The sequence below is a fragment of the Dromaius novaehollandiae genome, chromosome 17 (genome assembly GCF_036370855.1).
Source record: "Dromaius novaehollandiae isolate bDroNov1 chromosome 17, bDroNov1.hap1, whole genome shotgun sequence".
NCBI classification, from domain to species: Eukaryota; Metazoa; Chordata; class Aves; order Casuariiformes; family Dromaiidae; genus Dromaius; species Dromaius novaehollandiae.
In genome coordinates this window covers 11,701,619-11,725,001 of record NC_088114.1, presented here as the reverse complement: position 1 = coordinate 11,725,001, position 23,383 = coordinate 11,701,619, and the positions used below count along the sequence as shown (strand labels likewise).

The following is a 23,383-nucleotide window of genomic DNA, read 5'->3' as shown; positions in this document are numbered from 1 at the left end:
AAATAGGAAATTGTATTTTCATCTGTACTGCCAAGAGCTTTGATTTATCAGGGAGAGATCCTTTCAGCCACTTGGATAATTGAGTGGGCAATATTTTTCAGGATCCCATTTGACTTAGCTCTGTTCTTAAAAGTATTTTAAGATTAATCTTATCCTGAATGAAACAGGTTTACTAGGTTGATTTCAAAATTCCTACTTCTGTGTTATACCTCCATACTAGAAAAAGCCTTCATCACTTTGCATTGTTAATAGGTAGGCATGCAGATGTTGTGCCTGAATGTTAACTGGAAGAAGTTATTTTAACATGGGGAATCTAAATGAGTAGCTTATTTAAAAAAAAAGAAACATGAAAAAAAAGAAAAAGGCTCAATACTTTACTACCCAATGTCAGCATTCTCCCATATGCACCGTAAGTCCTGTGGAACAGTCCTTGTTACCTAAACTGTGTCCACTCACAGAAGAAGAGACCTCTGGATTGCTGAAGAGCAACTAGTGACATGTAAAAGTGCGAGTGGCCTGGCCCAGCAGACATGCAATCCTAATGACAAAGCTTTTGCTGATAGACATGCTGGTCAGATAGACTATGCTCCTGGTGCAAATTTACGGAATTTATTCTCAAGGCAGTTAAAGTACAGCTTCACTGTGCCCATACAAGTGAGATTTCTACCTTTGTCAACGAATTGCAATGCAGCTCAGTAACCATGCTGTCTGCCCTCCATTCCTTGAAACTTCCTGGAAATTAAAGAGGGATGGAGGAGACCTCTGAAACGGCTGCATCTGGGGGAAGGTAACATGCTCAGAAAGCCAGTAGGGTATAATGCATTTTTTCTGAACGATAACATCTCAGATATCAGAAGGAAAACATATGCCAAATTAAAAGAAGGTACCTGAAATAGGATGAACATTCAGCTACAAGTCAAAAATCAGAAGTGATCAGCATAGAAAGTTCTTCTGAGAAGCAACATACTAACTCAGTTTACAGTAAAGAAAAATTTTGCTGCACAGTTCATAGCTTATGGATAATTGACTATATATTAAAAAAAAAAAAAAAAAGCTTATTTTCCCCATGAAATAAAGATGGGTTGTTCAAAGGCTGTGGGTGCACAGACTTTCTGTATATCTTTATGCTTTCGGCATGCCTCCATTTCTCCCTTTTTATCTTTACTTGTAGGTATGAGCATTTTTCTTTATTGTTCAGTAGTCAGAAACATGATGCATCATTTGTATCACACAGTTCTCATTCCTGAGGCAAGTTTCATAACAGAAGACAACATTCAGCTCTGTATCAAAATGCACTTGCACATTATTAAAAACAAAAAAGAACTGCAGAGTTTTGCATGGGAGCAGGTAATACCTTGAAGACAGCAAGGCCCTCTCAATGTATAAAGAGACTTCTCTTATAAAAATGAGTCAAAGATGACAGCTTGTTTTGTCCAGCTGCACAGATCACTGAATGGGTTTCAGTAACTTGCAGTCCTGTACTGGTGTCCTTCCATCTTCAAATGCAGAGCAATAGCGTTGTTTACCAGTGTTCCATTTCCTTAGTCAAATCCTTTTTTTATATAACCTCATACGAAATGTCAGCACTGCCTTTTCACTCAAACTCATTACAAAATAAAAATCAGAGGCAGGTTGAATTGGGGAAAGGTAAAAATGGAGCATACTGAAACAGAACGGATCTGATTCATCATTCATGTAGCCTGGTATGCAGTCCCCATGAACATCCAGCATCATGGGCTAGAATGGCACATGTGCTGTAGACATGAAGATTTCATTCTGCACTGTAAGACAGTGAATTTTGAAGGCTAAGACTTTCATTTTACAAAACACAATGTGCACATTCTTTTTCTGCACAGAAATATCCACTCCATCTTTGAAGCTTACTTAGTTTGGCATGAGTGGCAGCTTGATGCAAAGTGTCTTAGAGATCACCTTTGGCTCATCAGGAAGTTGAGAACCCCCATTTACCAAAAAAGAAAAAAAGAAACAAAAAGTGCATTATAACATTTGCAGAATTACAGGACCAACAAACTATGAAGCAGGACTTCTCCCACAGCATGAAGCGAGTAGCCTTTCCCAGTGAGTTTATCATGCAGGTTTTGCCAATTATTAAAAGCAAGCCGTGACAGGTAAAAGCAGGAAGAGAATGCCTGGGGAACAGAGATTTGTGTAAAGGTTAGAGGCAGCACGGGCAATATTGGTTGCAAAAGCAATCAGGCAAAGACAAACAAAAATAGGATGATTACATCTAATTACATATAACATACTACATGACATGGATGAAGACTTAAACGATAAGACTTTTAACACTGCAATAGCAATGAGCACTGCATACATCAACTGCATATCATCACAATAATTTGTAATTGAATATCAATACAACAAAAGGCATATTCAGAGGAAAAAAAACAAAACAAAAAAAACTCACAGCAATCTCCCAGTCTACTTTTTGGAAGCCATACTTCTCCTTCAGATTTCTTTTATTTAAATACTTTCATTGCTTTCTGTACTAAATTCAGTATTTAGTGCAAAATTTAGCTAAACTTAAACAGCTTGAAATCTGTACTCTGCTTTTTCTTTGATGACTGTACACATCCAGCCTTTTTGAAGGAAGACAATGAGAAAGTCTGTTTTCATATATAACAATGGCCATCTACCTGTGCAAGTTAAATGTGGTGATATCCCACATAATGATAGACTGGGTTTCTGCTGGGTTCCCTGTTCCTCTTGTTTCCTAGTTTCCTCTTGGGAGGTGGTAAGAGTCTAAATCTCAGGCTTCCACTATTAAATGCACATTTTCATTGGGTTGGGGGGACGACTGTGGATGGGTTATAAAACAGCAACAGATGGGGTGACACCAGGAAAGACAGCATTAACAGAAGGGAGGAAAAGATGCTGCTGAATGGAGAGACAAGAAAAGAGAGACGAAGCTGCCTATTTTACACACATGACAGCAGCTAGTCAGCTGGCAAATAACAGCTGACACTCAGCAATATTCCTCTCTCCCTTAAGGAGATTTGGGCTAACAGCTGCCATGAGGAGAAACAGTTAGAAGTTTGGTTACTTCACAAGCTGTATTTACTGGTTCCTTTCTCCCATTTTCATGAAACGCATAACTTAAAACCAGCATCCCCAACATTCATTGGATATAAAGCTTTGCAGTGTTCTCAACTGTAACAGTGATTTATGCATATCCAGATCATCCTTTTCCACACACAAAATGTGCTGGAGAGCTACAAAACCATGAGGGCACGTTTGATGCATCTGAAGTAAGCCTGCCCTCACGACTGTATCTATCTACAGAACCATGCTTGAAGATCAGAGTCCCCATATTTTGAATAAAGGATTTCTGGCTGTACAGTAATTCTGTCCTGCTTGTGTTGAGATAATTTGCTGCACTAGAAGGCACACCGGCAGAGATTTTATTAAAAGAAAAAAGAAAAAAAGCACTTGGAAGAGACCTCAAGAGCTCATCTAGTCCATTGCATTTTCCAACAGGACAAAATTATTCCTGGCAGATGGCTGTATCACTTTTTCTTAAGGACTTCCAGTGTTGAGGTGTTGCAGTATTACACTCTCCCCTGGAAATATTTCAGTGTTTCACTTGTATTTGCTATATGTTTCCTAATATTATTCTAATACTATTTTCTAATCTCTAGATTGAATTTTACTTAATGCAATTTAAGTCTAATACATCCTGTTCTGTCCCCTATGGATAGGATAAGCTGGAAAACTTTTTTTTTTTTTTCCCCTCCCCTCTCACTCTTCATATGGCCTTTGACACTGGTTTAGGGAACACTGCTATCATGCCTCCCCTGAGACTTTTCTTCCCTAGACTAACCTTTCTTCCCTAGAATAACCCAAAACCTTCTCTATTTCCTGGCAGGTCATGTTTTCTTCAACTGTAACATTCAAAAAGGGACAAAAGAGGCCTCACCAGTCTGGCTGAGTGGGATCCCAGTCATTGCTGAACTTATGTTTGCTTTGGAGGGACAGTCTATATAATTCTGTTGTTTTGTTTATATTGTACATGATCAACAACACTGATACAAGAGTAAATAAGAGTATTGCCAGGCCACAGTAAGAATAAATATGTAGGCTGAAATGGGGCCAAACTGTCTTATCTGTGAACAGCAAAACAGACACTTTCAATTGCTGTCAAAATAGTAAGAAAAAAAAATCCAAAGACTAGTTGAATGATGGATTTTTTTCTTGCTATTTTTAGGAACAGTAAAATGGAAAAGCAGGCACCAGTCTTCTTCAGTGATATGATTACATACAAGATGTCAAGAGCATTTTACTTCAAAAGTATATATTTTAATACAAGTAAAATGCAAATACATGCAAAGGAGCACAGTATATGTAATACTATAAAAGTGGAAGACTTCTGAGCACTGCTCAGCCTGTTAGCTCTCCTTCCATCTGCAGTAGCCCCAAGGCAAATATTTCAATTTCCTGGGGCTCTTCAGTGTGCTGTATCCAAAGTTCAGTTTTGCCAGCAACTTACAAAACAGTATGAATGATGCAGTGCTTTGCAATTCTACTTGTCATAGTTATACACAGCCAGCCCAAAGATCACCCTAACCTGGCTTCTTTCGGCAGCTGTCATTTCCAATTGCCGTGACAGCAGCGATGCTAAGCACTAACTAGCTAAACCAGCAGACCCAAGAACTGCTCCTTCAGGCCTGACAGGTGTAGCTGTTCCTTAGCTTGCACCTTCAGGCTTTGTAAGCAGCCCGCTTTGCTCCCATCAGGCAATTAGCATGCCACAGCCCATAATACCTTACTTTGAGTGAATGTACTAATGGCACATACTGGCGTATCCATCTAACTTATCTATCTCCTGGGAATATTTCATCAGTCTGCAGGACCTAAACAGATGTAGTCTTAGGCAGAACTGTTTCTCACAGGGCATATTATTTAGGATATATTCAAATATTTGCACTCTCTGTTTGCCTTGTCAAAAAGACATCAAAAGGCTAAATAATAGAAGAGCCTGACCACTAAGTAACTTATTCACATTAATACATTATATATGATATCAAAACAGTCCAGTGAATTACTTCAGATTGAAATGTGAGCATGGATAAAATGAACATTTCTCTATTCAATGTAATGAAAAAGATAAAGGAACTTTCGCCAGGTTCCCCAAGAATTATCCGTTAGTGAAAAAGGAACAAATTCACCTTGCAGAGTTTCCAGGCATGCACATGTTGGTTTCAAAACTGCATCAGTAAAAATATGTTTATGATTACTGTTCTTCAAAAAATGACAATAGGCCTGGAAGCAGCCCACCCTCCAGAAATAAACTGGTATCAAGCAGAGCACTTCTATGGGGCCTGCCACATTCTATCAACACTAAGCTATACATTGCAAATATTTTGCTTCTTCCCGAGTGCTGATATTATAATACAGACCCAGATGGATAAAAAAAAATGGCCAGAAAAGTAGTATCGGAATAGAATTTCTAGCCAAATAACGTCAGGTTAAACAGTAACTTAATTTCTATTATTTAAGTGTATTATATATTACAAAAATTCTGCTACAACACTTTGATACCGCCCTACCTTCTGGTTCTTTAAGCCAATTATTTATGATATCACTTTATAATCTATAGAGATGAGCTGCTAACCAGTCATTGTAAATGATAAAGAAAAAATTAAAAGATGAAGTCTACAGGACTATCATGCAAATCACTTTGTGTTGATACACAATATATTCAACATAGTTGCCACCTGCCTCCTTCAAAAAAGAATAATCCTGTCTTCTTTTGCTTTTTTTAGTTTGTCTTCTTTCAGCCACAGTTCAAATTTTCACCTGGTTGGTTCACACAGACACTGAAATTGTGTCCAGTTTTCTAAAGACTGAATCCACATCTTTTCTAACAAGCTCAAGAGGCAGACATTTAACTCTAGAGATGGGAAAAGTATTGAAAATTCAATCAGCTACAAATTCCCCTCAACATTCCCATTTAGAGTAAATGACAAGTGCCAATGGTGGCAGGTGACAACTTTGAATTTTGTATTTAAAGCTCTGACTGTGCATTGATTCTATTTAAAGCACTGTGAATTTTTAAAGTTAATGAGCTTCAATATTGCCCGTGTTACCACAGACCCATCACCCTCCTTGAATGAGCAGTTTGATCATTCCTGGTCAAACCCCCCATGATTAGAGCACCTCCCTGTGCTGCCAGTATTGAGAACAGGGACTGTACCGTCCGGCGTTGCCTGCTGACGGGGTTTTTTACATTTGACGTAATCGTGGTCAACTGGAGTGGCTGTGTAAGGTGGGGATGTCAGACCTGGACCGGAGGATGAGGGGAGGGAAGTCCCAGGGCCCGGCACTGTTCCAGCTGAAGAGTGAGAGTCTTCATCAATCATGCAAGTCTTTTCCCTGGAATGGGGAAGAAAAAATTAAAGAGAGCGTTAAAGTACTAGGTGTATATATATGCATACAAAGAACAGAAAGAGATTATGTTCTCATGATATTTCCAAAACAGTAATCAAATCTTACTAGTAAATTCTAAATGATGAATTTTTACCACAGGTTATATTTTTCCCTATCACTGATCAATAGGGAAACATTCTTTATCTTACAGTTACTAACAAGACAAATTACAAGCACTAAAATCCTGAAGTCTCTTATTTAAGCTATGCCCAGAAGTCATTTGCTTTTGGGTCTGTCCATAGTTAATAAAAATAATTTTATTAATAAGTAAAAACAGTGGCTTCAAAACAGATCACAAGATAAAAGTTGTTCCAATTTGTTCCCTTGCTGCCTATACTGTGCCAACTATTGAAAATACTTCAGATTAGCATATAATTTAACTGTATATGATACCTGGAAACTGCAAACATTAAAGTTAATTCTAATCACTTTGTTTGGTTTATATTTCATGCACCTTCATTTTAAAAGTTTACTATACAGTAGTTTAGCCTTCACGTAACTGCCTATGAAGATATTTTGCACAAATAACCTGCTCTTATTTGGAACACATATGCTTTCAGAGGGTTCCTGGAAAGTAGCACTCACTTTTCTGCAACTTTTGGGGTGTTCTTCTCCTCGCCCCTGGCAAACGGTCCCTCAGAAGCCTCTTTCATGAAACTAACCAGTATCTCTGCGTCTACTCCAGAGTCTGGTTTCCCCACAAGTTTCAAAATAGAAGCATGAAGTCGAAAGTATACCTAGAAAACAAAGTCCATTCAGTCAGTAGAAAACTTGTAATTCTGCAACCAGTTACAAGTAGTCCTTCTCTGTAGAAGCTCCAAGAGTTTGCAAAGACAGTTGTCTGTTACCTAAACTTACTTAAACAGGACTTTTCCTGCCTTTGTAAGTTGCTTGTAAAGGAGATCTGAAAGAGCCACCCTGCAACCTATGAAATACAACAATGAAAACAGATATGGATGGTTACTGCTGGATATGTTCTAAATCCATTATTTTTATCAGACTGCACAGCGGAAGCAAAGGTGTTATGACTATTATTCAAATTGATGCATGACCTTATGCTGTCAGAGAGATGAGATAACGGTGAAATCTATCCACACTCAGATTTGAAAACTGACTAATGAACTGAGTGCAGCAAACTCCAGAAGTGGAAATTCTGTCTGTCCGATACTGGGAACGTACATATAAACTGCCTTTAAAACAACAGTCTGAATAATACACTTGATTTTATTCTGCGTTAGTCTTGTAAATGTCCCCAGATGCAAAGTATCACGGACATATGCCTAATATGTAATGCCTAACTGGTAATGCCTAATAGTAACTGGTATTCTGTTTTCTGTACAGAACAATGTTTTCAAGTCTGGGTATTTTACTTTCCTCTCTTACCTCCAATGCCTCCATGGCAAGTTCTGGTGGATTATGGTAGTGAATCTTCTTTGGGTATCGTGCAGCTTCCTCGTGCAGGTAGTGGCCTGCCTGTTTGTAGTGAAGCAGATAGACAACAGGAGGCTGTTTCTGCTTCTCTGCAATCTTTCCCAGCATGTAGTGAATAAGCCACTCCTCTTCATCGCCATCTCCCTCACAGCGGGATGCTGATGTAAAACAGAGTTTGGCTGTCTCCAACATGCTGTCTCGACGCTCTTCCATCTGTGATGGAACAAAATGTTGAGAACACGTGAATTCGCTATGGCTGGGACAAACAATGCAAAAAATACACTCCTGCACCTAAAAAGTGCCTAAAAGTGGTACATCACTTAAAATATTTTCAACCCAAGAGACATGGAATTACATCCAAGTGATCAAATACATCTGGAAGACCCACAGAGTGTGGTGTTTATGAGTAGGATTTTGCTCATTCCAATAGCTCCTGACATAAATAAGCAGAATAAAATGGTAAGACAAAAAAAATTTAAAAACATGCATATAAAAGTAAACTTGTTGAAAAACAATAAACATATCTATGGAAACTAATCTTACCACTTTTTCATCATTGAGATTGTTTAACTCTTAAAAGGAAAAAAAGTATTTTTTTTGTTCTGCAACTAAGGTCTGCTAGAGCCAGTATAAACAACCACCATTCATGAAGAATGATATTTTATCGTGCTTGCTATACATCTAATGTCACACATATATACATAAAAATAAGGAGTACTCATTTTTTTTTCCCAAGGGAAGAAAACAGACAAACAGTAGCATAAATTCCAATTAACTGCCAATAAAGCCACATCAAAGATGAGGCCAAAAGATGCATAAATGTTATTTTACCTCTTTGAAGAAAATGTTTATAAAATTTAAATTGTTGGGCTATACCAGTATCCTAAGTGCTTGTTGCACCTAAAGAACTGTAACGTAGCCTTTCCTTTCACAAATATTTTCTTTTCACGAATAGGAGAGACAGTGGTTTTACATAAGAGAAACACATTCCTGAACAGACGCATCCCTGGAAGGGATATTTGTTCCAATTTACCTTTTACTACAGTGGAGCTTTTCTTAGAAAATTATGCTTTTTTTAATACTTTCACTTGAAAAAAGAAGACTGAAGAAGTACTAAATAAGTATTCTGATTTAATATATACAAGCTTAAGCTGGTTGCTCTGTATTGCACCTTATATCTGATAATAAAAAAATAACCCCAGCATTAGCCATGCATTTCTTCAGCAACTCCCTCATAACCAAGAGACCAAAAGACAGTTAGACCAAACTTTTGGTGGAATGAGGGCATGAAATGTAATAACTTCATTTTGAATAGTTATTTGTTAATCACATATGAGAGCTCCAAAATTAACATTTAGGAAGAAAACTGTGCTGTTGCTTGTCATTTCACACATTCACATTTTTGAACACAGGGCAACACCACTGAGAAAAGCTTTGACTTAAGAGTAGTGAGCTTTGCAGACATTGACTCAGGTAGTACTTATATGCAGATAAAGAATTACAAGATTCATGTCTGTCTTCATTAAAGTTTCAAAGGAATGAAAGTATAAATAAAGTATAAGTATAAGTAAAAATAAAATCAATAAAATTGCTCTGCCATAAGAAGGGAGAAAAATTCAACTTTGGGAGAAAGAATACAGGAAGTCACCAAAACTCATTGTGTTCTGAAGCAACACTGAAAAATTACCATAGAGAACTTTCATGATTGTCAGCTCTTAATTCTAATCAAATACATTTATTTACAAAAAAGATGACAACCGCAAACATACAATCCAAACAATTAGCCTGGACCATGTGACAGAAAACATCTTCCAGGAAAGAATCCTGGATTTTGTTTGCTTTCTAAAGCAAGCACGACTTCACAAATCCTTGTGGTAGAAACAGGAAAACTAAAGACTGAATCAGGAAAATGAGACAAGTTTGTAGCCTGATTTTCCATCTGTCTTTTCACTAATATTTCCTGAATAAATAGGAAACGAGAAAAGAGACTTTGAGCATGCCAGCATGTTGCAAGTACACATCTACTCAAAAGTACTATTTAGAAACCCATTTGCTCCTCTTTAATATGCACACTTACACCACCTGCTTGTTTAGCAGAAGGGACTGCTGCGTAAGCGTCAAAGCAGAGCACAACATTAAGGCGACTACGTAACTCTTGCACCTGAGCTGCCTGTCACCTTGCTGTAAATACACCCCTCTGGAAACACAGGATGTTCCCAAAACCATTCTCTACAATTCAAACACTAATAAGTTTTCTATAGTCACCAACTAGCAGCACTTCTTTGTTTTTGCAGCTTCCAATTCTTTATTATATAATATTTGAGAGTCAGAACAGTGGTATCAGAAATTGAGTTTACTAGTCGAAAACAACAAACAAAACATTTCCCCTAACAACTCCATCAAGGTCATAGAGCGTATCTGCAATTGCTCATTTTGGCTCAGCAGTAAGCTTCATAGTCGCTATAACTTTTTAATCATTGTTATGCATAAAAAGCTAATGCAATTACTAAACAATAACTTTCTATGAAAAATCCATTGAGCTCCTTATTTTGATCTTGTGTTTAAGTAATTAACCCAAAAACCTAAAAAAAGGGGTGGGGGGGGTGGGGAGGGGAGGGAATGTCTTTAAACGTAAGATATGACACATGAACACAGATATCAGAACATTTTTCTGATCTTTTTGCTATTTAAATAGGCATTCATTTAATCTTTTTCTGGAAAAAATGCACAGCGTTTACCAAAAGGCAAGGTAAATATAATTCTCCTTTCCAAAAGGTTTAAATATTTTTGTAAAATCTTTAAAAGGTAACTCAAACATCAGGCTCAAACTGATTTTTCTGCAGGAAAATAAATCAAAACAAAACTTTCGGTAGTGTCTGACGCCAGCAGCTTATACAAATGAATATTAGATTTTCCAGTATTAATAAGTACCCACACAGTCTAAGATGTAGTATAGAGAACATAAGTATTTAATTTAGAAAGTTGTTATGCTAAAAAAAAATTACAAAATTTAAAAAGTTTGCACTGCTCTAAATTAGCTCCCACCTGCTGCACGACTTCAGGGGGAAGTTCCGATTTCCACTGCTTAAGCTGTCGGGATGCAAATGAATGTAGGGCATAGGAAATGGTGCCGTATTCAATCCACAGTGAGAGATTAGAGCTGTCAATCTCTAAGGCTCGCTTGAAGCAATTCAAGACAGGAGTAGAGTGCTTCCAGATGGGGCCATCACTTTTCAGTTCGTTAGAGTTCAACTTGTCTTGAATACGACTTGCTCGAGCCAGAGCCATGCCAGCCCATGAATCAAACCTATGCAAGCAAGAACATAAGACATGAACTACTCCCTACATATCACCTTGAATGACAAAGACAACGCTCATTTTACTACTTTCCAACTTTTTCTTCATCATATGCTCTTCCAAAACAGATTTTTGCATCTCTTCCTCTCCTCACAGTGGAAAAAAACCCTGTACAAATCTAAATCATTTTTAAAAATCATGGGTTTTATTATTAAAAATGGTTGCCTAATAAAGCACTATCCCCAATAATTCTCACATATAAAAAATAAATGAAATTAGGTTTATTTGCCATGCAAAAGGAGCACATCCGTATTTCCAATGGCAGCATGCCCGTTGATTCCTTTTCTCAGTAGCCATGCTGTCCTGTCCAAACATTCTGCCACTTTTGTAGTCCTGCAGTCATTACGATATTTTACCTTGTTGGACTGAACGGTGAATGGTCTTTATCATCATCATTATTTTCCAACATAAAAGTCACCAAAAAACATTCCTAAAGGAAAATTCTGATGAACAATAAAGATGACTTTCTGAGGAGACAGTTGAGTATCCAGCCTTGTGTTTATTAGATCTTGACAACAGAGTGTGAAGAGTAGTTTCCATATTACGTAATCTCAAATTAACATTTGGGGTCAATGACTCTGGAATTTTTCAATTATACCATAATTCTAACACCAAAGGAATGTTCGTATTCATAATGTTTTCACATTTTTGCTTGCTTATTTCAACTACAAGCCTATTCCTGTGTCAAGTTACCTTAACAGACACATTCCTGAGGAGAACAGAAGGAGACCTGTAATATAGACAGCTGAAGAAGCAACATCTCAGATGACTGGGGTAAAAATACTATGCTACCACATAAAGCTTCTTCCGAGCAACACAATTTCATAGATTAAAGTCAATCTGTATTGTGCTGTCATTTATTTATAGGTTTGATGCCTCAAAAAAACCCTATCAATTCATAGAAAAATGATTTTTGTAATTTATCAGGCTTCAAAGAAAAGTTTTAGTGATCTAGTCACAGTTCTCAGGCGAGCAGATTCAATTACATTAAATTACACCTGTAAAATTGCTCTGCGCCTTCACTTTCCCTTTTGTCTCTGTTATGTCCCTGAACTCAGAAATAGTTTGCTTTCTCAAACCATTCAAGCTAGAGCTTTTGTCACTGACCCTAATCTATCAACTGCAATGAGAATTAAATTGACAGCTAATATCTAATATGCAAGCCCTAAAATTAATCAATACATTTTAAGATTTCTTCAGTTCAGTCTGGAAGAGTGTTACCCAAAACCCTCCTTCATTGTTAAGATGATAAAACTTAATCTCGGTGGTATTTCAGCAAGCTGTAAGCTACCAAGAAAAAAAAAAAAGTATTAAACATCACCTAAATGCTCTGCTTGGGCTTGACTCTGAGTAGTTCTAATATTTATTTTTCTGCTAGAGAAAAGAGTTAACAGTTAATTTATTAAGAAGTGATATCTGTATCCTTTATACCATCATGCCAAAAACAAACAACAAAAGGTGCAAAAGAGAAAGAATACCAATTCAATCCTTGCACTTCCCAGTTATTCCTGATGATAGTTCCACTTTTTCCCTCTACTCTCTCATCTTTTTTGGTTTTAAGTTTTAAAACTATCAAATATTTAACACTAACCGTTTTTTTTGTTTGTTGGTTTGTTTTAAAGATGCCTTTAATTATATAATCTACCTACGGTAATAGGTTGCAGACAGGTGTTTTACTCTTGATGTGGAAATAAATCTCTCATTTGTCTGCTTTTCAGTACTGAAGAAGTGAGAAGAATGAATAACGTGCAGCAGGATTCAACAATACTGACCTGTTTGGACAAATACAGATGTCGTGCATGTAAAATTTAATAGCCTTAGACTGTTCTTTATTCTTGAAATGATAGTCTGCCAGAAGATAGTACAACTCAGTCACTACTGGTGGAGAATAGTCTGCACCATCTGGGAGAGATGGGGCCTGAAAAATAAATAGATAAATAAATAAAGGTTAACAAAGCATACATACTACAAGAGCTGCACACTTGCTTCTTTCTTGAAGTGAAATAACTTTTTTGTGACAAAATATGTAGCTATTGAATATCAACAGAATGAAAACATTCCACAGCTTTAGAGAGCACTAACACTAATGAACATCTCATACTAACTCCACGTTTATCAGCATTACACCTTGCCATTTCAAAACCAAAAGCTTTGGCAGCGTCATTCTTATTTCACTTAAATGCAGTTCTTTGAGGAAATCTAGCATCATAAAGTGAATCATCCCCCAAACTACCTCAAAGTCAGCATAAAAATAATGCAATAATAATTTTTCCTCCTTTCAATTTCTTTTTTTTTTAAACAATTAGTTATACCTTGCTACATGTTCCTTCAATATAGGCAGAGACTGTATCTAAGCTCAGCATAGGCTTGTCTGTTCGAGGAACAATTGTAGCAGTCTTCTTCAAAAGGTTGGCTAGATCGGCAGACACAGTGCTGGTTTTGTAACTATCAAATTCTGGAAGCGTTTTAGGCTTAAAATATTCAAACATAAATAAGGCATCTTCCCATGTTAAATCCACCTGAAGAGGGAAAGAGATGAGAGGGAAAAATTATCTCAAATTCCAAAATTCAAAAGTCTAGTAAAGATTAGTTTGTTTGGCTTTTTTAGTTAGCACAAAATACATATTACTCTAGTAGGAAACAAATTAAACCTCCCAAGAAGAAAAGAAGTAAAGCCAGTATCAGTATACGTTGCTCATGAATATAACATAACTGCTCACTGATTAAAGATGAAGGCACTGGGCTGTAAGTTAGTCAGTGTCACTGAAAAATCAGGCAAGAATCAATTGCGAGCATCCTGAGTGACACCGAGATCATGGGGAAGAAATAGAAAAGAGAAAAGCTACACCTGCTTTAGAGCTTAAATTTCAAATTCAAGTAAGGTGAATAAATGAAAGGGCTGCCAGAAAAAATTCTGAGACTCAAACGTTTTAAAAACTCTCTGAAGAAAGGCACTTTGACTTCAATTAATTCCTCACTTTTCCCCTTCATTTTTCTTCTTTTTGAAAAGTAAATTTTTCACAGTTTTCTTCTCTTGGGCTGAGTTTTTTCTCTTTTTATTCATTTCATTCCCAGCAGTAAATTCCGCTTCTCTACTGAAAACAGGGAAGTCACAGGTGTACTAAAAAGTCAATCTGTCAAAGATTTCAGTAAGAACTTTTTAATCCAGCGTTGCCCAAATGTGACAGATTGCTTCTGGCAGAGGCTACTCTCCTCATACTTCCCTTTTCCTTAGCTATTCCCATCTTATTACTATGTTAATTTTCAAAGAGGTAAGTTTGATAAAAAATTCACAAATACTCCATGAATTATAACAGTATTCATGTATTTAAAAAGGCCTGTCAAAGAAGCCAGATAATTGTTCTGATTGAATAAAGTTGTCATTCATTCATAATTTTATGACCACTTGCATTTGGTAAATGCAAAATCTTCTGAGGTTTTTAACAAATCAATTGTGTTTCAGATATGGATTGTTGATCTGCTTTTTTGTTCCTCTTAATACTGCAACCCTCTTCCCGTGGCATTCTGTAGTTGTTCTCCCAAACTGAACTGAATTCCACGCATTTGTGATAATCAGCTACCAAATATTCATCATAATAGATTTTGCAAAATAAACTATAGTATCATTTACTTGCATCATTTTTAAAAGTGACATTTTTCACATTCATAAACTGCAAGGCTGGCTGCTAAAGTTCTTCTCTCAAGCTGACTTTTTCCTCTCTATTGTTCTCGAGCGCAAAATTCTCTGTTGAAAACAGGAAAGTCATGGCTCATTAAAATCATTTTGTCAATAGTTTCAAAATGGCAGACTGTTGTGAATAAAACTATACTAACATTTCACTTCAAGCATCTGACCCTCTGTATGCATAAGTTCCTCCAATTTTTAAAAGCATACCCAAAGTTTATTTTCCACAATATATAAAATAAATCATTTTTGAGAAAAAAACTGTAATCTTTGTCATAAATTATCTTAAGATGCATTAAAACCAAACAAGGTTGCATCTTTCATCACTTCAGTATACTTCACTGACATTAAACAATACGTATCTTACCTGCTGTACAGAATGTTCTTCCAGGTACCTTGCTTTGCTTTTTTTGCTAGGGAAACCATATAAGCAATAAAAACACTGTTCCAAGGCTGTTTCCAGCTCCTCTTTGTATGGATGAGTATCTTCAGAAGTAGATGCTGCAAGTTCTTTTTGTAGTACTTGAACCTAGAACATCACAAATATCAATGAACAAATCATCTGAGATCTGAAACTTGCATTAACTTACCTAGTTGCCTAGAGGTAGACGATGAGAACAGCATAAGGATCTGTACATATTTTTTCCTAATATAACCAAATATTCACCGTATTTCTCTAAACTAATCATCTCACCCAAATCATTTCAATGGCACTGTAGCTGCAACAAAATGTTTTTATTTTTTGCTGTTAATTCACGAACTCTGTCTTTAATCAGTGAGATTAGATATCAACTTGATGTTTCAGACCTCAGGTTGTTCAAAATTTCCCACATTTCCTTTTCCACTGCACACCAAGTTGCTTCTGCTAATGTAAGCACTAGTTTGGTAACCCAGTGAACGAGCAAAGCTATCACAAGGAAAAGGTACAGAAGACATCTGCTCTAATATGCAAACATCAATTTCCTATGCATGGCGAAAGGGGAATGGAGAAGACATCACTGAAAAAGAAGGGATGGCTAATGAAAATCAGGCTAAAAGAGATACAGAATTGCACAGTATAAATAATATTATACAAACGGCTATGCATAAAGTAGCTTAATTAATCCAAAATGACTAAACACTGCTGAAAGTTATTATTTTCAACTTCAGTATTACAAGAAAAAGTACCCCTCAGCTGCATATTTTTGGAAGATGTTCTTACTCTAACAAACTGATTGCGGGAAAAAAACTGCAACAGAATGCCAAAAGACAATTCCTTGAAAAATTTCACTAAGATTCCTTAAAAATAAACAAATAAATAAAACAAAAATCCAGGGAGAATCTTGATATTTCAAAGTCAATAGAGACACATTCACCAGAAGTAACCTGGGTAGTGGGATTCTGTACCTTTCTTTCAAACACAAAACAAAAGCTGCACTTAACCACTGAGGTTTAACTGCCAAGTCCACTATGTTCTACTGTGAAACATAAATCCATAAATAAAAGTGGAAATTCCACTCACATCATCTTAAGCATTCAACAGCAATATGATTGTTTTAAAAAAGACAATCTGCTGTTAGAGAGGACCTGCTTCATCTGAACAAAACTCATCCGAGGTGGTAGAACAGCAACGCTGCTATAAGCAGCATCTGGGAGACTGAAGGGTAGAGAAAAACATCGAGTTCTTTGCTGCGACATGCCTCTAAGTTGTAGGAAGCTGTATACTACCAGCAGAGCTCTATCCACTGCTGAGTAATTTTGCTTTAACATTTTTCCTCTGAACTTTCACTTATTCATTTTAGGAAGAGCTAAAGCCTCCAAACCAGCTGCACCCATGCCTCAACACACCAGTTAATTCAGGACCTTCCGCTGCTGAAATTGTGCAGTCATAATTTCAAAACAAAAAACATTCATCCATTTGTGATTTGTATAAGAGACCATCATCATAATTCTTTTCAAGTACTTCAGCTGCCTATCACCACTTATCATTTCGGAACGCACACTAGGACTGTAACTCGGGTGTTTGCGCAGGCGACGCGTGCTATGACAGGCTTCCCACGACCGGCTTCCCTGGCACCACAAACAGATCATCACGAGGCAAGATTCTGTCATTCTGCACACAAGAAGCTCATCCGTAAGTGCTGGAAAATAATTCAAAGATATTCTCTTGTGCTTAAAGATCTGTGCTAAGAACAAGACACCATTTTTAAGAGCCAAAAACCTGAAAAATGAAATAAGGGTAGAAAAAAGGCAATTCTTAGAAGGCACTGCAATGAAATTTTGAGTCACAGCAATCACACGTGAGTCACAGCAGTCACCTTATTTCCATAGCTTTTTCTGAACCTGTCAACAGGTTTGAAATTTAAGAAATGCAAAGAGTAGATAAGTATGTTGAAAGGGAGATGTAAACATCACCAAATACAGCAACAAAAGCATGGTACTGCTGCAAACAAAGTCACTTTTAACACCAGTGACAGAATTACTACTTGAACAGTGTTCAAAACAACCTCCTGTGTTCCTACTCAGCTTTTGAATTCCTAGCAATAACCCAGAATTGTTTTTAATAATTCAGACTCTGACTATCGTTACAGGAGCTAACTATGCACCAACATCTTTCATTAACGCCATCTTCTTCAGCCACAATCAATACGATGTATTTGAGCAGACCATTCGCCTACAGAAGGCAATCACTGCATACTGCAAGGATAGTCCATGAAACACACCAGTGTATAGTGTAATTGAAGCCCTCTTTCTCTTCAAATACTTCATCCCATGTTATTTTTGCCTTTCCTCACCCTTCCAACACCCTTTTGTCTCTGAAAACTAACTACTTGCGATAAATAATACCAAATTACATTTCAGTTTAGAAAGTGGGCAATTCTAAGACTGAAAATCAAAGATTTCTTTCAAAGTGCATGATAACACTTGCAATGATCTAACTGTAAATATATTCAACTCTTAGTTATCTGAAGCTTATCCAGGTTCACAGGGCTTATTATCAGATTCACCAGGCTGCAGGCACAGATACACCATACAGACCCAATTTAGATTCAGCACTGAGCAGCGCTGCTCATAAGATGTTTCTATCCTACACCGAGGGTAAGCCTGAGATTGGAAATAGCTTATCCATTTTCATGAAGCGCAGCGCCTGAGCTAATCAGCCCTTTGTACCCAAGGCAGATCCATGCAAAGGCACCTCAGGTGTATCAGCGTTATGCTCCCAGGGCTTGGAAGACTGAGGAGAGCCGGATGCAGAGGTAATCTAATAGTTCACACTGCAGCAGCTTCAGCTCCGACTCTGTTCATTAGCTCCAGCCCTGCCAGAGAGAGACGACTGCCGCAGAAGCCCTCAGGCTCTCCACACCATCCTTCCTGGCTGTCTAAATTACTGGCCTGGACACATTGCTGCTCAAATGCAGAGGTAGATGGGCTCTGGCACTGAGCTGTGGCTAATAAGCTCCAGGGAGTGCTGAGAAGCAAAATGAAGAGATTCTTGAGTAGCTCTATGCAGAAGTAATTATGATTTTCTCTTAGCTGATGGTAATAGACCTCAATGAAAGTCAAGCTGAATCTGTGAAGTGCCACTGAAATATCCCTGTAAAGCGCTGCTCAGTGAATGCCACAGTACTGCATTATCTGGGTTTTGCCAGCAGTCAGGGTATCCCAGACTCCCACTGCTCTGGAGAGCAAAAAGCTGTCGGTAATTCAGATTCCAAGCCAAGAAATGCAGGAGAAAACAGCAACACACCGACAAATATTCTGCTTCAACCATAGGAATGTTCTTCTCTGGTGCAGTAATTAAACCTCAAGGAATAATCGTAAAAAGGCCAACGATGAGCCGGTAACACCTCTGCATCTAATAATGCCGCCGCTTTACTGCCCAGGCACCATTTTCCAAGCATATTAGACCTGTAATGCACCCACCTGAACACTGAGCAAAGAACAGGCTTCAAGCACAAAGCAAAGGAGGACTGATGTGCATACAAAACCATCTGTTCCCGATCAGCCAATAATTAATTCTTGATCCTCATTTGTACTCAGTAGACCAGCTCTATACGTATATTCAGAGTTGTATTTAGTCAATAATGTGAAAACAGTAACGTTACTACTTTTTTCAGTCTACAGTTTAGAATCAACACAGAAAGAATTAAATAAGTCAAATTTATCAAGAGCAGAACAGCCACAGCTTGAGGATCAAATCCAGGTAACACTACACAGTCTGCAAGGGATCGAGAGCATTCCAGCTGGGTAAATGAGGGTAGACTATGGCCTACAAATCTTTAATCCCATCATTTGGGAGAAACAAAGAACCAAGTTTAACTCTAAGATTCAAAACTGAATTTTCCTGGCTGACAGTTAAGCACACTATCTTTTTACTGTTAAATAGTATTTACCTGTACTAAAATATGGGTAAAGTTCACATAACACTTGACAAATTCAGTTCTGTGAAGTAGGCAACTGTAATTTTAGTAAAAACTTATTCAGAATCACTGGGACAACAAAAATATGGAATCCCCCCGAGTTATTTTACCATTTTTCAGGCCTCAACAGCAATTGTAAAGAAGTAACACTACACTTTTTTCCCAGCTTGTGAACAACCTAGAGTACTTTCGGGCTGCTTGCTGTTCTTCTGTCTCTTTCCAATCCCAGGAACAAAATAAAATACGAGTGCAAAAAGCAAAACAGAAGAAAAAAATTGTAAGAAATCAATTACTCTTCTCACTGAGATCGCTCCACAGAAGCAATGGGAATTATGACAGGAAAGAATCTGTTCAAGTTTATTTTCAATTTAATACCAATGCCCAAGAGTATAACATTGTTATTACCTGCCAGATTTTAGAGAATTGTCTTCCACATAGACAGCAAGATGGCAATTTAACTTTCTTTTTTTCCCCCCACGCACTTAGATAGCCTTATTTTTAATCACATTCATTATTCTTTCTTAATTTTTCTTTAGTATAAAGGTATGCACAATTAAGACTCTTTTGAATACTATTTTGATTACTGAACACAAATGAGTACAATTCTCGACCTTTTAGCTTTTCTGAGAAGAAATCAGACTTCAAATTATTTCTAAAAGATAAGACTATATCGACATTCTTCCATTTAAAGGTCATTAATTTGGTCTCACAGTCTGTGATGACAGAAAAACGTCCTTAAAAATTTTAATTATACTATATGCTAATTTAAAACACTTCAAACTTCATCAGAAAGCAAGTATTTTTGCCAAAAAAAAAAAAAATCCAACAACTCTACATGCTGAGTTGCTCTGCTTTGCTGCCAGCTATCCAAATCCCTATGACAAACTACCCACATCTCTGCTACATCCATTTTTATATTTAACATCTTTGATAACATGTAGAAGGCATGTCAAGGATAATCATTCCATCCCTTTCAGCAAAAACATGATTTCCACCCAACTTTCTTTCTGTACCTTTAACTAGCTACATTTATGTTCTGGAGAAGAATAAAACAAAATCAAAACCTAGGAAAAAACCTTGCAATGAATAAAACAAGCTATGTGCTGCTTTACAAAAGTTTTGAAAATATTTTTTTCTGTATTTTTCCCTCATATGAATTATTAGATTATCCTTCAAAGCACCACATTGTTATCTTCAGCAGCTTCTTAATATTGCATATCTTCATAAGTTCTATTCATTATAATAAATTCATTATGAACTCAGCACTGTTTAACAGGAAATATCTAGACTGATTACATTGCACTAAGTATTTCCATTCCCTTTCCTCCTCAGTCCATTACTTCAAATCCTCTTTATCTTTCTATCATTGGACTAGGGAAAAAAGAAGAGTAAACCTGAACATAATCGAGACTGATTAACAGGACACAGTAAGAAACAAGAGTTTGCACTGTCATGTCACATCTGTCTCATCTGTGCGTAAGTGAGTAGAATTTAGTTTCTAATGTCATCAATTATGAGTGTTAAATTCTCTTAACTGCAAAACCCTTATCAAACATTTGAACTCTGAGGAAGGTATAGCACGGTATATATGAGAAAACTGGCCTCTCGGGAGAAAGCACTGTGGCAACATTACCGACAATTACTTTAACAGCATTCTTCTACGCACAATATTTGGCACCCATTTCTGAGGGATTAACTTGCTCGTTCTCTGCGCTACGGTTTTACTACTTTCTGGCATCACACTCCTAGCAGGCAATCAGGGCTACCTGCTCCTGGAGCAAGCTCTGCTAAGCCCACCTGCCTTCCTCCTGCCTGGACTGAAGTGAGCACCCACTAGACTGCACTGCTGAGATGGTGCATGTCTTTTGTCCCAAGTTTGCCATTTCCTTCCTGTCTAGCTTGTTTCCTGCTCAGGGGATAGCAGTTACGGCCACAGCTGGAAGACTGGAGCAGGAAGCATGCTCCATGCACACAGGCAGCTCACCTTCCACCAAGACATTTGAAAAGCAAGCAAGGAAAAATGGATCATTTGTTCTGTTTCTTATTTTTCCTGACATTGTTCATGCTCCCTCTCTCTCCCTCCAGCTAGTAGGATCAGGGTGAGTGTTTGCCTTCCTCAAAGCAAAAACAAGACCTTAGAGGACAGCTGAGAATTAGAGTTGTTACCAAGTAAAACACTGTCTGAATGTATAAAATAAAATTTGGAATTTAAATCAAAGTAAGCCTTTTCTGCAAAGAGGGCAGGGTCTTGCTGACCAGCCAGACACAGCAGAAGGAGATAAAACCAGATATAGATTCTGTTTTCAGGTATTCCCTCTTGCAGGTCAAGTCCTGACCCCAAGCTGCAAGCAGTTTTAGATATTCATTATAAAAAGAAAACAAAACCTTTGACCTTACTGCAGAGAACAATATCCAATGATAATTTAATCATATTACAAGTCAGCTGTATGAAGGCTGATAAACTTCAGAAATTTTTCAATTTTAAGGAGTAGAGCAGCCTTTTTAGGAGTAACCTTTCGAGGTTAAACATCACAAGACTCAAATCATGCAACCAAAATTTTATTATGATCACTGGCTGATAAAAGGCCATATTTTTCTTAAGTACTCAGAAAAAGCACTTAACGCTTTTCCAGTGCTTTACTGTTTCAAGGCAACGTAGGTCTTCTACTAGTTCCCATTCAAGAAGTTATTATAGTATAAAGCTTGTTATCCAAGGGTATCTCCTATCTCTACAAAAAGGCCTGTTTAGAATGGATAGTGATGGATAGGAGTGTGGAATAACAAGCCTTCATTAACCAAATTAAATTGACCAAAATATTTGTGCGCTTGGCTGGAAGAAGTAAGAAAGTAGATTAAAAAGCATATTTTTAACATGCAGACATTAGCAAGGTCATAAACAACTTTGAAGGCGGCCCTGCTTTGAGATGCAGGCTGCCCAGATGATCTCCTGAGGTCCTTTCCAACCTAAATTATTCTATGATACTCATACTTACATAAAACTTGAGAAGAGCTCCATCTGAGTTGCAACACCAGGATCTTCTTCCCAAATATTCATGAGCAGTGTTCAGCAGCATGAGAGAAGAAGGCAGCATAGGGGTATCAGGACTCACTGAAAGAAAGATGTTGGTAAATATTTTAGTAGTACAGAAACCAAGTCAAATCCAAGTAGCTGCTGCTTTATTTAGCAAAAAAGGCTTTTCTTAGAATGAGTTTCCTCCGTGACAAGAACATAATGTTTGTATACCCCTCTACTCCCTTCACTCAATAAAATAAAAAGATAAACAGAAGAATTTTCCCACTCATTCCAGAGGTAGATGGTGAGGAACAAAGCTTAAACAAAATGTAAATGTTAATAATTAAATTACCTTCTTCCTCTTGGTTCTGCTGCTGCTGCTGCTGGCAGCAAAGGGATCGAAATGCATCTTCCTCGTGCTGGATGATCCTGTGCAGGATAATCCATGGAAGCACTGAGGAGATGTATGGTTCTTTGGGTTCTTCCTGGACTGCCATGCTGCAGTCTATGATCTAGTAAGGAAACAGACATTACACATACCAAATTATAGTATTAGAGTCATGTATGAATCCCTCCCAAAAAACAAATTGTTAATGCATTCCACTCCAAGGAAATAATCCAAAGTTGAGTCTCAGCTTCTCACAATGACTGGGTGTAAAAGTCCTACCAATATGGGACAGGAGAAGGCAGAAGACCATTTTCCCTACACAGGCATTTCTCTTACATTGTCATTTCCAACTAGGTATCTCTCTGTTAATATCACATTCAAACAATTCCAAGTGAGCAAAGGCACAGAAGAACTTCTCAGTGTTAGAAGGTATTATTACTTTGTAAGAGATTTATCTATAACATGGCAAGGAAAAGGCACGCAGTTAAAAGAACTCAAAAATAAATAAGACAAGATGAAAGCCTTATCAGAACTGGTAAAGACCAACCAGAATCATTAACATACAAAAGACACAATTGAATAAATCCTAACAAAAAACAGAATAAGGGCCACTTGGCCAGTATCTATTAAAGAAATGCACCTGTTGACATTAACTAGCCAAG

The 23,383-nt window shown here is 37.3% G+C and overlaps 1 protein-coding gene across 5 annotated transcripts in view; it reads right to left on the bottom strand.

Moving 5' to 3' along the window:
* The window catches only part of CABIN1 (calcineurin binding protein 1), a 129,410-nt gene that overhangs the window by 85,374 nt on the left and 20,653 nt on the right, over positions 1 to 23,383 (bottom strand). For 3 of the 5 annotated variants that reach the window (XM_064522186.1, XM_064522185.1, XM_064522187.1), the window contains 9 exons: positions 22,686 to 22,845; positions 22,314 to 22,429; positions 15,288 to 15,449; positions 13,548 to 13,754; positions 13,008 to 13,153; positions 10,924 to 11,185; positions 7,831 to 8,091; positions 7,033 to 7,184; positions 6,215 to 6,393 (listed from right to left, as the gene is read on the bottom strand). In XM_064522186.1, the coding sequence (XP_064378256.1) occupies positions 6,215 to 6,393; positions 7,033 to 7,184; positions 7,831 to 8,091; positions 10,924 to 11,185; positions 13,008 to 13,153; positions 13,548 to 13,754; positions 15,288 to 15,449; positions 22,314 to 22,429; positions 22,686 to 22,845 (1,645 nt within the window). The remainder of the gene's footprint in view (positions 1 to 6,214; positions 6,394 to 7,032; positions 7,185 to 7,830; positions 8,092 to 10,923; positions 11,186 to 13,007; positions 13,154 to 13,547; positions 13,755 to 15,287; positions 15,450 to 22,313; positions 22,430 to 22,685; positions 22,846 to 23,383) is intronic. The other 2 variants (XM_064522189.1, XM_064522190.1) reach the window with 1 other exon arrangement.